This window comes from Aptenodytes patagonicus, chromosome 1 (assembly GCF_965638725.1).
Source record: "Aptenodytes patagonicus chromosome 1, bAptPat1.pri.cur, whole genome shotgun sequence".
Taxonomy (NCBI): domain Eukaryota; kingdom Metazoa; phylum Chordata; class Aves; order Sphenisciformes; family Spheniscidae; genus Aptenodytes; species Aptenodytes patagonicus.
Window position 1 is genome coordinate 51,284,469 of NC_134949.1, and position 15,326 is coordinate 51,299,794.

General features: G+C 40.9%; 1 protein-coding gene and 1 long non-coding RNA gene across 2 annotated transcripts in view; one reads left to right on the forward strand and one right to left on the reverse strand.

Annotated features, from left to right (window-relative positions):
• Positions 1-5,724: 5,724 nt before the first annotated feature.
• LOC143158530 (uncharacterized) overlaps positions 5,725-15,326 on the reverse strand; it is a 50,037-nt gene continuing 40,435 nt past the window's right edge. Inside the window, exon 5 of the long non-coding RNA XR_012995022.1 lies at positions 5,725-6,202. This is a non-coding gene — a long non-coding RNA (uncharacterized LOC143158530). The remainder of the gene's footprint in view (positions 6,203-15,326) is intronic.
• MRPL42 (mitochondrial ribosomal protein L42) lies at positions 6,053-14,862 on the forward strand. Its single transcript, XM_076334576.1, has 5 exons — positions 6,053-6,136; positions 8,526-8,589; positions 9,576-9,660; positions 10,954-11,117; positions 12,406-14,862. The coding sequence occupies exons 1-5, from the start codon at positions 6,055-6,057 to the stop codon at positions 12,449-12,451; spliced, it is 441 nt and encodes a 146-aa protein (XP_076190691.1). The 5' UTR covers positions 6,053-6,054; the 3' UTR covers positions 12,452-14,862.

The following is a 15,326-nucleotide window of genomic DNA, read 5'->3' on the forward strand; positions in this document are numbered from 1 at the left end:
AGGAGTGAAGGCTCGTCCATCTCCATTGTGAAGAAACCACCTTTGCAATAAAACAAACCTATCCATTCACAAATTCAGTTCCACTTCTAGGTATGATTGTATAGTACCTTTTCTACTCCAGATTTAATGGAAACAAAGGAAACCGAATGCTTATTCCTGGAAGATTTTGAAACATTGATTTCTATGAAAAAATAAATATTTATTATATTCATTTTGCTAATGAGCAGCCTGAATGAATTTACAAAGAAAAAATTTCCTAAATATGCCACTACAGCAAAAGAGCTGGAACAGCCAAGTCCCGATTTTCCATTTCCCACAAGGGGGGGGGGGGGGTGTTTGCAACTGCTTAAGCAAAACCCACACGAATCCAGATGCCAGCTCTGATTTATAAATTTGTTCTTCTAAAACAGAGCCAACCAACATAGTCCTGCCCTCATTACTACACAGCATTTGTTGCCTAACTATAGGGCAACTGTTTTATCAGTTAGAATATTTCCTGGAGAAGTTTGTAACTGACTGTTTGAGTAAGAAGAGATGATGGTTTGTCTTCAGCGAGAGCGCAACCTAGAAACAAAACCTTCCAGGTTTTCAATAGACGTGAAGTCCCAGAGGTCTGCAGCTCATCACCATTAGTGCCTCCACAGTATGCCCACAGTTAATGGAGAGAACAACCTCCTTTCTGTTGAGCCAATACAGAGCGAGCAACTCTCCTCTTCGCTGTCTACAACCTGCTGAAGCAAGCAAGGCCGTTGGCAGTTATTAATAACCCCATCTCCAGACATGCTGGAGAAGCATGTAGTCACGCTTCTGAGCTGTCCTTAAGCAATTCCTGTCTCCCTACCAGAAAGTTGTAATCCATCAGAACATGCTTCTAAGAATAGACTCACAGAACACTATGTGTCAAGGAGGGGGTAGACCTCATCTACTGCCTCCTAAAAAATCTTTTTATAGAAACTGTCTAAAAATAGCCTGGAAACTTAACAGGGAATGTGGTTTAGTTTTTAAAAAATAAAAATAAAAAGTTCTGCAGTACGTTCAGTTGCAACCTTTTAGAACCAGGATTTAAGTTACAAGATTTGCCATTACAGTGATGTTTTAAAAGCACACGTTTCCAGAACAAGATCATTACAGAAATACCCACAGGCTATCTCTAATTTAAAACTAATTATGCAACGAGGGCATAAAATCAGGGAATCTGAAAAATCTACTGAAGGCCGTTTCATGAATCAAGATTCCAGAAGGCTGTCAAGTGTTCCCAATGAGTTGGCACAAGGGACAGAAGATTGCTAACAATTTCTGATGAACCGACAAGTGATATTGCATTGCAGTGATGTGAAAGAGAGGACTAAAGATGTGGTAGCGCTAGGCAACAGATACCTGTAATCCTCCCGGTGGCTGCCCTCCTATCTGGAATCAGAAATTCCCCCCAGAGAACCACGTAGCATTTGCTATGTGGAAAAAAAGTACAATAATTGAAAACAAACAGTATGGACCGGCATGTGCTGCAACATTTATTAAAAAAAAAGAAACTTCAAATTAGAGATCTTTTGCTGTTCTTTACAATCTCGCTAATGAATTAGCTCCTTAGCTGTTAACAACTGAATACCACCGGCCTATAAAATCCCACTGTTAGAACACTTGATGGTCACATTAATCAGTAACATCAGAAACTCTACTTTTTCAAACTTGTGTCTGAGCAGAGAGAGCCCACATACCTGTGAGTATGTGTCTGTATGCAGTCCTCAGAAAACACGTATGGCACTGAAGAGTAAAAAAATTTTCCTGATAAAAGCAAATAAATTGATACAGGAAACAGTAATGTAGGAGCACCACAGAAGGCTTATATTGCAATGATGACTAATATACCCGAGCATATCAAGATCTAGTATCTTTTATGGAGAGGGCATTTTTCTAAGGGGCTGGAGAGAGGTTTTTAAAAATTATTTTAACAGATGCTGCTCAATATAGAGAAGAGAAGAGAAGAGAAGAGAAGAGAAGAGAAGAGAAGAGAAGAGAAGAGAAGAGAAGAGAAGAGAAGAGAAGAGAAGAGAAGAGAAGAGAAGAGAAGAGAAGAGAAGAGAAGAGAAGAGAAGAGAAGAGAAGAGAAGAGAAGAGAAGAGAAGAGAAGAGAAGAAAAAAAAAAGTGTCTTACACTGGAGAAAGAAGCAGGTGCAATTTGCAGTGGTCTCCAGCTGTGAAGGGAGTTAATTTCAAGGCTTCCACTGAAGAGCAGAGGATTTTTGTCTCCTGCATGGATGAACAATATCCTTTTGAGAAGGCATCTAAGAATCAGAGGTGTCCTGCTTGTTGCAGACAGAGGTGTTTTCATCATCACCACTGAGTTTAGGCAATCTTTTAAAGAAGCTGTGACAACTAACTCGTGAGCACCTTCAAGATAAGTCAGAGAAGCCTTAATTTTGCTTAATATTTCCTAGGAAACAAGAACAAGGCCTAATGTGCTTGTGTCACAGGTTCACACACAAACACACACACACGTAGCACACATGACAGCATTCTGCGCTAAGGGACCGTAGCAAGGTGCATTCACATACAGGTGTAACGCACTGCGGCCGTCCAGGAGAAAGGCAAGAATCCTGAGCAGCAGCTCCCCCATTGTCACAATCTGCTCCTGGTCATAAACTCGGCAAGAGTCACTTTGAAGTAACTCTGTTTATCCCCACTATGCCTATGGACAAGATATTCCTGAAGCTCACTCCTTAAATGCAGTTTCATTCCTTTCTTTTAATTTCCAGACCGCACTCATTTCGGACAGTTTATAACCATTTATTTATTTCTGTCAACACTGTCCTTGAGCTTAAAATCCTCAACATGTTTTCTTTGTCCATCAGTATAACCACTACCTCGCTTGTATTCAGCTTCAAAAGGCTGTTCTTCATCCAAGGGCTGCCCTCATCCTAGTACAAGGATTTTCTTGTGGGAATAATGAACTGGTACACAGCAGAAGATACACAGAACTGTGTTGCTTCTGTCTGGTGCTTGAGCCCAGATCAGACCCCTCTGTAGCTGCACGCAGAAACTTGATGGAAATGATGGAGAGAGCTAATCTCCACAAATGTGGAGGAGTCTTGTAGTGGAGATGTGATCTCCCACCTCGGTTGCATCTCTCCAAGTAGTATGTAAAACATTTTGGCCCATCTCTGCCCCCTCTCTCTGCGGCTTACTGAATCTATTATTGCAAGAAGGCCCAGAATGGATGTCTTCCATCTCCCACTGTCAGGAAAAACATTCAGAAATAAACCTTTGCCACTGCTGATGGGAACGATCAGCTCTTGACTAGTGATTTCTGGCTACACTTCCGGAAGTTATCAGTGTAACTACAACTCCACAGCTACAGACCAAAGGTAGACATCGCCGAAATTGTGAGGCTTCCGCTGACAACTGCATGAAATTGCTGTGCCACAGCCAATGACCAGAAAAGATGCAATGGTTTGAAGACATCTGGAAGAGGTTGCAGCCTTTTCAGGAGGCATTACCCAAGACCCTCCAAAAGAGTAATTCTGTGAAAGGAGCTGAGACATAGTCGGCTGATGCGACTTAGAGATGCTTCACGGGTGTGTGAAAGCTTACGGTGCTGGAGCCATTTCAGGTACTAGAGCAGCAGGCCAGATAATTGATTTTTGTCTCTACTTCTTGTCTTTTATCCATGTTGTGTAAATATAACATCATCTTTGAAACGCTTTGTGACTCGGTCTCTGAAAGAAGCAAAGCAAGCCGCCCCAGAGCAGCAGCGTGCCTGGGGCATTCAGGTGAGTTTTCTGCATGCCGTAAGGATCTGAAACGTGCTATTTCATGTACATAAAACCCAGGCCTTCCTGGTATTAGAGGCACTGCGAAGGTTTGGCAGGCTGAGCAGAGGGAGGTACTGCAGCCACTGTGTCATTTAACCTGGAAAGCAAGCAGGCTATGCTTGCAAGCTTGTTAAGTAAGCTTGGTGTTTAGATGTTAGAGATGCCCCTTCAAATTATAGGATTAGAGGGGATTATTTTGCCGCTAACGTAACACGATGGCACGTCCCCTGGACAGGCGGGTGCGCTGCTGCCTGTTGCGGGGACTTCGTGCCCTCTCCCCCAGTTGAACGGCTTCTGCCGACGCCGGGGTGCCCCAACGCCCCCCGCTGCGGGTGTCTGAGCAGCGCGCTGGCCCCCCAGACCCACTCGGCACAGGGGCGGCCAGGGCGCACCGAGGGCGGGAACGGACCGTGGGTATCCGCCCGCTCCCCCCTGCCCCGGCCCTGCCCGCCGCCATCGGGGGCCGGGCCCCACGCGGGCCGGGGCCACCCCCGCCGGCCAAGGGGCGGCTCGCTGCCGCCGCAGCCGTATTTTGAAGCGCCTCAAGGTTTATTGCCGGGGCCGGGGCGGCCCTGGGCAGGGAGGGAGGAGGCGGTGGTGCCGGCCCGCCCGCACTACGTCTCCCGGCGTGCCGCGGGGCGAGCCGCCGCCGGAACCGGAAGGGCACTCGGTGCCGCTTCCGGTGCCGTGGCTGCCGGCGGGCTGCTGAGGGAACGTGGCGGCGTCCGCACAGGTAACCGCCGCGCCCGGAGAGAGGGAGGGAGGCAGGCGGCCGCGGCTCCCCCCGGCCGGCTGCTGCGCTCTGCGCCGGGGAAGCGCTTGTCTCCGCGGGCTGGGCTGGGCAGCCGAGGGCAGGGCCGCTTCCCCCGAGGGCCGCGGCGTGCAGCGCTGCCCCCTCCTTGTTTTTGTAGTTAATGACAAAGCGTGCCCGGCTGATGCAGGGGAACTGCAAGCGGGCCATGGGAAGGGAGTTTGGATACTTTCAGGGGGTTAAACCGCTGTGTTTCACAGTTTGTTTGTTTGTTTGTTTGTTTTAATAGCCTGCATATCTGTTTTTATAACGGGCGCTCTTTTGCTTGCTTTGACGGATTAGTGACTTTCTTTCTTCTAAGCTCAGTATTTTCTTTAATCCTAGAACACCGGGGTTTGTGTTCCTGCTTGTTGCAGACAGAGCTCTCGGAGTTTTCCGGGCGCTGTCGCGGGGGTGGGAATGCCCCGGTTTAGCCGGTAGTGGTCCTGGAGGGGAGGGCGAGGGTGGGCCGGTGCTGGAACCCTGCCCTGTGACGAGGCGGTCCCGACCCGCCGTACTCCTCACGCCTCTTCTGTTACGGAGCTGTCACAGGCAAGCTGTGAGCAGCTCTGTAGGCGCTGTGTTAGCGTTCTCTAGCTTCAGCAGCACTTGTCACAGGTAAAGAAAATGACGAATAATTGTTTGTCGAAATTGGAAAACGCACACTTCTGGTGATGTTCTTAAGCGCTAAATATGAAGTGGTTTTAAAGAGGTCTTGTTTATTTTTTTATGAGCATGTTTCTAAACTGCCTCTGGTTACTTTTTTTAAGCATCATTATAAGTTTATCTTCGAAGCAAATTTTTTTTTTCTGTAGACAATGAAAACTTAAGATGTTTATATGTGCCTTTCTCCTCCTGTGAAATCTGGGGTAAATTTAAGATATCCTAAACGGTCTTTTGTAGCTTTTAGGGGTGTTGCTTTTGAGATGGATGAAACCAACTGCATCTAGACAGTTTGTTAACTACAGCAAGCATTATTTATAAGTACTTCTATTTTTATACTGGGTGATGATATTTACATCGTGAACAAGAAAAGCATGTTTCGGGAATAATTCTGTGGAGTGCGCAGAAGGAGAGATGCAAAACTTAGGGGGGTGAGTACCAGCAGAAAAACTGTGAGAAGACTCAAGCTTGGAAACTTTATTTTTAAAGTTAATGATGTACCTTCAAAGAGTACCTCTCAGTAAATAAAGACTTGTTCCACATTTGATGATTAAGGAGGCAGGTGCCAGTATTTTAAATAATAAGGACTTCTAAACAACTGACAGATAACCGAGAATATACTGCACAAATTTCATTTATCCTTAAGGTATTCAAGAAATTAAATTGTCGGTCTTTTGTACCCTGAACAGTTACGAAACTGGTTTGTTTCAGAGGGTGTTCTGCAGAAAAAAAGGATACAGTGTCCGTTTGAGTTCCATCTTGTCCAGGACTGGTTTCCTCTCTGCTGTCAGCATGGCAACATCGCTTAGAACTGCGCGGTCCGGCTTCTTTTGGATGCGTTCAGTAGCAACCTGTAAGCAGGCCCTGCTGCAGCGTAAGTAGCGGTGAAATTGTAGAAGTCCTGTATTAAAATTTGTTCTTCAAGAGCCTCTTTCCTGTACTGTTTAAAGTAATGGAAGCATGGAAGTGAACTTTTATTTGAACGGAATCAAGTCTGATATTCCGTGTTCTCTGCTAATAATTAAAGGATATCTTGATTTGTTTTTTTTCTTTTAAAGCTTCCATGATCCACATATGACACTCCTCTGATTTATTAGTTAGCTTGTAAATACCGTCCCTCTTACCACTGATTATATTTGAAGATTTAAATTCATTTTTTCAGACTTACAAACAGTGGTGAGAACAGGCTGCAGTAAAATCTCATTACTTAACCTAAACAGAGAACAAGTGAAAACAGGCATTATTTCTTAGATTTTTGTCCATGTTTTAGGTGTCAATAGAAAGATGTAGGGGAGATAGTAAAGGTGGTAGAAAAGACAGGAATTGAGAAAATATAATGGACATTGTTACATTTTAGAGGTTAGTGGGCAAGGAGGGGAAAGAAATCTTAGTAAGAAATACGAACCATTTGCAGTAATATTTCACCAGAACTCAACTTCTTAATAACTAAGAATGGTTTAACTGGAAGAACTGAAGCATGGAAGTATTAACAGAAATTCTAAATTTAAGAATTTTATATCTAAGATACATATTTAAATATATTAGCTATATCTAATTTTAAATTTAAGAATTTTACATCTCAAGTATTTCTGAGAGAAAAATAGCTACACGAAAGATTCTTCTTGGTTCTTTCCGCTTTCCCAATTTTGACACACTGAATGCTCTCCCTCTCTATTATGGACAGCCAAGAAGAATCCTATCTGTATTAAAACTAAAGATGGTCTACATAAAATAACAAGTCAAAAAAAAGGTGAAACCTTTTTATGACTGACTTGAAAACAGAAGGCTCGGAACATGCCAAGACTTAGTTCTTGTGATCGTAATTCAGTTCTTAAAGTGTAGTGGTAGAAGAAGCTTCACTGGACTCAGAAACTTACATGTGGATTTGTGTCAGGTTCCGGCAGTAAAGGAAGGGGTTTGCCAGTAGAAGTCACTACAGGCACCTCCCAGGCCCATCTGAGGCATGCATACCTACGTGGTTGTGGAAGGCAAGATGCCTATGGTATGGTTCCTATATAAGGGGCTGTTGCTATGTAACGCCTGACGTTAGGTTTATGGTTGGACTCCATGATCTTAGTGGTCTTTTCCAACCTAAGTGATTTTATGATTCTAGGAAAAAATGGGAATGGAATCGTGGGAAAATGCAGTTGGAAGGGACTTCGGGTGGTCTGTGGTCCAACCTCCTCCTCAAAGCAGGCTCCGCTCTGCAATCACACCAGGTTGCTCAGGGCTTTGTCCAGCTGGGTCTTTGAAATCCCCAAGGACAGAGACTGCAGAAACCTGCCTGGGCCCCCATCCCACTGGTTGGCTGTCCTCGTGAGGAAAACGTTTCTCTACATAGCCGGTCAGAGCCTCTCGTTTCAACTTAGGGATGTTGTTCTGTGTCCTCCCACCATGCACTGCTGTGAACAGACTGGCTCCCTCTCCTCAGTAACCCCAACCATCATACATAGTCGCTGGGGGCTGCTGCTAGGTCTCCCCAAAACTGTCTCTGCTCCAGACTGAGCCAGCTCCGGTCCCTCAGCCTTTCCCCGCAGGGCAGGTGCTGCAGCCCCCCCCGACCCTCTTGGCGGGCCTTGGCTGAACTCATTCAAGTTTATCTTTTATTAGAAGGCCCCAAACTGGCCATAGTATCTAGATGTGGTCTAACAGGTGCTGAGCAGAGGGAGATAATCCTTTCCCTCAGTTCACTTAGTACGGTCCCAGATGCTGTTGTCCTTCTTTACTACTTTTAATTCTTGCGATTGCTTTCCTTGGAGCAACAGGAACCTGGGGAAAGGGGTAAAGTTCTCTAGTGTTACAGCAGCTAAGATGTTATAGTTTTGTGGTTTGTATAGCATATATAGCAGTCACCAGTGAAGTACAAATTTGGTTTTTATAATAAATATTGCTATGAATGAAATTATGATCTTCCCTGTAAGTCATAAGGTAATGTTCTTTGCATATGTAAAGAATATGCTCTAATGGTGAAATCTATAGGTATTTTGTTCATACCGTGATTTTTTTCTTAGGAAAACAATACAATAGGAAAGGTAAATGTGGGCCATAGCTACCTAGATACTGTATTTTTTGATTGCACTAGAAATCTGTGTAGTAAAGTGAACTTCTATTTAGACAGTATTTGGGTTCTTTTAATCTAGAACTGAGCATGATTATAATCCCTGATTAAGACTTAGAATGGAATGAAAATGTAAACATTCTTAAATTTGGCACAGTTCTGTTTGTTTTTACATTAGTGTTCTTTATGTGGGTTTGTTTTGCAGATGGAGCTGTGTATCATGCTTGCCATAAATCTACGTACTCGGTTCTCCCTGAAGACTACAATTGGTACTTAAACATGCTTTGATGTGTGGCCTTTTCATGTAACGTTTCTTCCAGGGCTACTTTCTCTGTCGTGAAGTTGTCATATAATGGTATCAAATATATCTTCTGCCAGTTTTGGATATATATAATAATTTTAACTAAAGTACTATTTCCAATCATAATGATTGTGAAGTTAGTATTTAAAAAAAATGTGTAATGAAAAATCATGCAGGACTCAATTCTAAATGTGGTGATGACCCCAGTACCCCTGCAGTTTTGTTTGTGGAAGAGCAAAAGTAGCCAAGAGCAGTCATTTTCATTGATGCTTGTTTTTAAGACAAAGTCCAGGTATTTTTGTGCTGCTGCATGGGACATTTGAGTAGAAACCACAAAAGATGATACAAATATAGTGAGAAACGCAGCATCCATGTCATACAAGGTTTTAGGAAGCTGATGTGTCACGGAAGTTAATAAGGAAGGAAGGTGAGAAGAGTCATACTCCCTCAAGGAACCTCTCAGTAGGACTTTTTGTTCATCATGCTCATCATCTTTGACCAAATATAAAAGTTAGAACCCCAATCAGAGCTTCGTTTTCTATTCTTTCGGTTGTAGGTGCCACACTTCTTATACAGGCATGATGTCCTAGGTATCAGTGATGATCATTACCCCCATCTGTTGCTACGGTTTTATATGTAATTATTCAAAGTGTTAAAGATTTTTTTCCCCAACCCGTATTTCCAGCTATCTTTAATAATTTATTTTAGCCCTTTTTTTCTCTCCATCCAAAAAAAGAAACCTGAAGATGGCTGGGGGGAAAAAAAAAAAGCAGGAAGTTCAGATCAAGTATTTGTGACCCTTATTTTATAAGGGTTTATTTTACGGAAGATTCTTAAGAATTTGAAAGCGCAGGGTCAAATCTGGTTTTCTTTGGGACTTGGGTTGTTGAGTTGCTCAGCATTTCTGAAAATTTTAAGGGATATATTTAAGAGTGTAAGTTTTTATTTTTATAGCAAAGTGGAACTTGCAGTGACATCAGATTTGAAGACAATTGTCTGCTACCACCCTTCGCTTGAGATTCCATACGAGCATACAAAAGTATGTCCAAATGTACACATTTATATTTCTTACTCTTGTAAAGGCATAAGTAGTTCATAATTTTGAGCCTTTGGGGCATCTTTTTTAAAATTTGAAATACTGAGGTACTTTTTATTACATGATCAGCATGTCTGTGAAGTGAGTGAATGATGAATATAGCTGCTGCCATGAGGAGGACCTTATTCTTAGTTGAATTGAGGGAAAGTTGAAGCGTAAGAAATGCTCAGGTATCACGGCATATAGTAACTCAGATAGAATTAAATGAGGCACTCAAATACTTGTGCGCCACAGAGAAAACTAATGTCTGTCTGTGAGTGTACTCAAAGAGGATGTTTGGAATGCAGGTTATAGTTCACACGTCCTCCTGTGTACAGATGCAGCAGTCTGGGCAAGAGCATATAAAGGAGTGCTGCTGCTGCTGTTTTCTTCAACTCCTGCTTTAAATCCCATTCAGCACTCTGGGTTCATAAACCCCACAAAAAACTTTAAATATTGAATTTTTATCTATCAGTAGTACTTTCAATGTGTTCTTTACACTGATGAAAGTGTGTCTAGATAAACTTTTCTAGTGTACGCTTTTTGTTTCAATTTCCAGTTCTCATGTGCTAGTAAAATACTGCAAATGGTAGCTACGTTGCTGAAGTACCCAATGTGAAAATTCTCCATTGAAAACTTAAAACATTTTAGCACTCTTTGCCTGCACGTCACATATCGGTATTTTTAAATTTATCATTTGCATGTCTCTCAGGAAAAACAGATGTAAAAGACTAAAACAAGGAAAAATATTTGTAATGGTGCTAGTAGTTAGGTTTCAGGTTGAGAACAAACATCTTGGTCTTAGCAGATGCACAAACAATTAGGAAGTGACATTCTTCTCCAAGGTACAAATCATCTAAAAGCTTTTTTAGCGATGATGATCGTCACTGTGAATAAATTTCTAAATAGGAATAACATGAGTACTTTTGTATTAGTAGAACTGAAGCTTATGATTCACCTAGTGAATTGTACAGGTGAGATCAGCAATAATGATGACAGCAGCGCTGATTTTAGGGGTAGGGTAATCAGCTGTAGCACCTGGGGTAATTAGATGTTTCTAGACATCTGCTCCACAGTGATGTGGTTTTGTTTGGGGGGAGCAGGCGGTAAACAGCCTTTACAATTACAAGTATTCTTCTGTATTCCTTTGGTTTCAGCTGTTAAAAGAGTAAACTGTAATGCTATCTATGGAGCTTGGCTTCTTGTTTTTCTCAAAAAAAGGAGAAAAAGGAAATATATACACTACTGTTTTTATAGCCCATACCACGGCCAGATCCAGTGAATAATAAAGAAGAAACCCTCGATCAAGTTTTGAAATGCAGATTGAATGAAAAGGAGCTAAAGAACAATAGAGGTCCTACAATTGAAGAGCTCAGCAAAATGTTTTACACAACAAAACATCGCTGGTATCCTGTGGGACAGTAAGTATTTTCTTTTCAATGTTTGTTCCTTTGGGGTGTAAAACGAGATACAGGAATAACTTAATGATCAGATTCAACCTAGGATAAGTCATGTGAGATGAGATACTGTTAGCACACAGGCTACTACATAAAATCTTAAATGCAGTGTTGTGTAAATGGAAGACTGTATTTCGTAAGGTGTTTTTTTTTTTAACACTGCCCCTTTGGTAGACTTTGCAACGTGGTTTTTTTTGTAAAATATGTCACAGAGTAGAAATTTCTCATACCATCTAGTTAGCTACTGGTTCAGGTGATTTATTAAAGTTGCATAAGTGAAGTCAGCATAAGAGAGTCTAGTATGTAAAATACTCTCAATGGATATAACCAAATACAGCTTGGAAACATGCATTGTCTATTCCTTAACAACTTTTCAGAAAAAAACTCAATGGGATGATTCTGAGACTTCAGAACAGTAGAGGTTTTTCATTTGAAATGGTGGAAAGTGTGCCTTGTATTCAGAAAGCTAGGAGGAGGAGAGGTGCAAATACGCATGACTGAGCTTAAAGAGGAACTATAATACATTCAGATATACCACTGGAAACAAATGGCATTCTAGTTTGTGTTGCTTCTTTCCAGTCTGTGTTACTACACCTTTTGGAAGCTGCTACTTTTATAGCTATGGAGACTTGATACAGGCAGAATTTTTTTTTTTGTCCACAGAAAACTTTTTAATTACTGTGTTTTGGGAGTAGATAAAAGGAATGAAATGGTAGAACTTTCTATGGCCAGAGAGTAGCAGCTGTCACTTTAATGAGCATCAGACAGGATCTTCCTTGTTTTAGGGTAGGTAATTAAGAGGAAAGTAGGGATCATTTTTGTTCTGAAGAATGTGATTTTTAGTTTGTCTGCAAAATACTATGCTATTTAATATACAGTCTGGCACAACTCCTTTAAACACCGAGTCTCTTTGTTCTGTAGCAATCATTTTAGCCAAAGGAAAAGCTGACCATGTAATAAAACTAACTTCACACAAAGGATTAAGAATAAACAGCAGCCTTTCTACCTATTGAGCTGTAGAACCGATGGGATTATTGCGTGCTTGTAGCAGATGTAGCGGTAGAAATGAGTAGTGTTATGTAACTCCATGAACAACAGAGATTACATCTAATGAGTGGTGATGTGTTGTGCTCGTGTATCTTGTGTTTTGCTCACTTGTGTAACCTCCAGACCACTCACCGGGGGGGAAAAATATCAGGATAATCAAAGACTCCCCAAAGCTTGCATTCACTGCAGCCTTTTTTTCTTCTAGGTATCATAGAAGACGCAAGAATCCTAATCCTCCTAAAGACAGATAATTAAGATAACTTCCTGTTCATCAGCACTTTGCTATCAATCCTTACTGGAAATAAAAATTACGGAAAATGTGATGTTTGGCAGTTCTATGTGAGTGCTATAACTAAAACACGCTTAACTAAACTTGTTATTTTCTATTCAACTAGTTGACAGTAGAAAAACAACAAAACTGCACTACTGGAACAAGGATCCAGTGAAGGCTATCGTATATGCATGGTCAGTGAATGTGCTAGTGTTAGAACTGGGTGTAACAGGTGATGGAGTGCTCCGATTAAACTAGGTCAGAGGCTCATCATTGGTAAAGTGAACGCACAGAAGTATGATGTCAAAATGGGAAGTCTAGAACTGGACACGTTAGGGTTTGGTGTTATTTTGGGGGATTTTTTTTTTTTAAGAAATCTAGTAACTGAAATGCAGATGAGCTTGGATACTGAGGTATTTATGAAATAGTACTTATGAAAAATATTATGAGGTATTTATGAAAACAGTGAAATAGTTTTGCTGCTTCTGTTACGCTTGTAAGATACCTGATTCCACGTTTAATCCTACATCAGCCAAGTGATTGTATTTAAAGCTAATGTTGTGTACTGAAAACTGGCCAACTTCGTTAAATTTTAGCTTCCAAAGCATAATAACTCACCCTTCTAAATCACCCAGCATTCCTAAATATCTGAAATAACTTCTGTGTGCATTCGTGGTTTGTGGGTGGTTTTTTTTGGTTGTGGGTTTGTTTGTTTGTTTGTTTGTTTGTTTTAAACCCACCCCAACTACCGCTCAGGGAGGATGCTATGTTTGTATATAAATTGGAATAGCTGTAGTTCAGGGGAGGAAGAGTTCTTTGCCTCAGCAAGGTAATCGGTGAAGACTCCCAGCTCTTTCTAGCTTACCTAGGGGGAAGGATTGGCCCTTTGCTATATAAAATGCTTTAAATTAAAGAAATTTGGTCTGATTCTACTTCATAGCTTTAGCGTTTTGTGGTGCCTAAATGTTTCTGCTATTAAAACGTTCTATGTCATCTAGCATTTTTTTCTCAGGAAAAGGAGATTCTTTACTCCAGTCTACAGTTCTAGGCATCTGACAGAAAAGGCTAGCTTGGAACATTGTGCCTCTGCCGAGATCCCAGTGACTTCATTAAGTCTTCTTAGCAGATCCTAATGAATGATCAGAAAATAATTATCCCATATGTGTCATACATTTTGATTGTATTTACTTTCCAAAGCAACTTGGATTAAGATAGGAAGGTTCTTGTTTCTTGTATGTTAGTCTAATGTCATTTTGCCAGCATGTGTTATCTACACATTTTGCTAGAAGTGGAGTACCATATAAAGTCTCTAATCCTGGTCATTGTCAGTATAAAGGATACTTACTTTTCTAAAGTTACTACTAAATAACCTTTTTTTCCTTGAATTTCCTTTAATGGTGAAAAAAGTAATGTTGGATGCATGTAAAAAGACTGCCTTTAAATACTTCTGGAAAATTTTACATAAAGCTAGTCTAAGTATTTATCTTGGTATTATTTTAAAAAATGCATTTTTTAAATCTGAATGCCAGTTAGCTGATAGTGGTTTATCAGAGCAGAGCATTGAATTGTTCTGCTTATTCTCTCTGTTATGCTTGTAAGATATCTGAGTCCATGTTTAAGCCTACGTCAGCCAAGTGATTTTGGCTCCGAATTATACGATGTGTTGCTTGCATGATAACAAACATGCTATCATGAAGGAATGTCTGTTGTGTCTATGAAAAGGATCGCTGCTTACTCTGCAAGTTCAATCCCATGAAAATAATTTTTTTTTTCTGCCTAGAATATGACTTTTAAAAAAGTTTTTAGTAATTTATAGTATAACAAATTTTAGTATTTTCATCAATTCATGGTGTGTGGTACTGACACTGGTCCGTAAGTGAGAAGCTTACCTCTCGTGTTTAGTGTTTTGTTATGTTCCACTGCATAAAATGGAGCCCGGTTTATTTTTGGAAAGCTGAGACCTAATTTGTCACCGTTGGACTCTCCTCCAGTGTAAGAAAAGCCATCCTTGGATTGATTTAAACTTTCAATTATTTTTCCCCCTTCCTCTCCCCGGTACTTTTGCTTATTGCTGCCTAATACTATTAAGGCATTTTGCCTTACAGAAACCTTCTGTTACCACATTTGTCTGTTCTTGCCTGTCAAACCCTGTTTATGATAAAACATCCACAATCACTGTAGAAATGTTGGATTTCTCAATGTTTCCCAAACATTTTTGGATCCTTTTCAAGCATCTTGAGGGCTAAAAATCTATGATGTGCTGGACTGCTGTCTTTAAAGTACTTCTTCTGACCAGTTACTGGAAACTGAGTCTAAAACACGTGTTTATTACATGTACCCTCTGCCATTTTGTTACTACGTTAATTCATTAAATTGATATTTTAAAATCTTTCCCTGCATTATGCTGCCACTCTCAATCTTTCTATGTTCTTTTTTACTAAATCTTTTTCCTGGGTGACCTAATTAAAATCCTCCTCTCACAGTAATTCCAAGCTGTCCTCCTGATTTTCTAGGTCTCGAACAACTGCATAAAGCTGTCTTTATCTGTTTCTCTTTACTTGAAAGCTTGGAATTAGAAATCCATCTGTTTGATTCTTGTCCCACTTCTACGCAAAAGAATAATCCATTTGAGAGTGAATTTGGGGTTTCTGTTTTCTGTTGCTCTTGTTCTTTGTAATTGAAAACTGTAGTTGCATAGAATTCACAATGTTAAGTCTGCTCTGGTGTCTTTGTATCCAATTTAAGGCATTTAGCCATTTGCTTTGTATCTAGTAGTTGTTAAGTGTTTCAGACCTTATTAGGCTCATTGCTGTGGATAGTATACAGTTGGGTTCACCTTACTGCTTTTGTTTTTT

What these genes read in the sequence shown, in the direction of transcription:
- MRPL42 (XM_076334576.1), top strand. Translation starts at nt 6,055, where the DNA reads ATGGCAACATCGCTTAGAACTGCGCGGTCCGGCTTCTTTTGGATGCGT. An exon ending in TTCCATACGAGCATACAAAA is followed by an intron (nt 9,661 to 10,953) that starts GTATGTCCAAAT and finishes CTGTTTTTATAG; the next exon opens with CCCATACCACGGCCAGATCC. An exon ending in CGCTGGTATCCTGTGGGACA is followed by an intron (nt 11,118 to 12,405) that starts GTAAGTATTTTC and finishes TTTTTCTTCTAG; the next exon opens with GTATCATAGAAGACGCAAGA.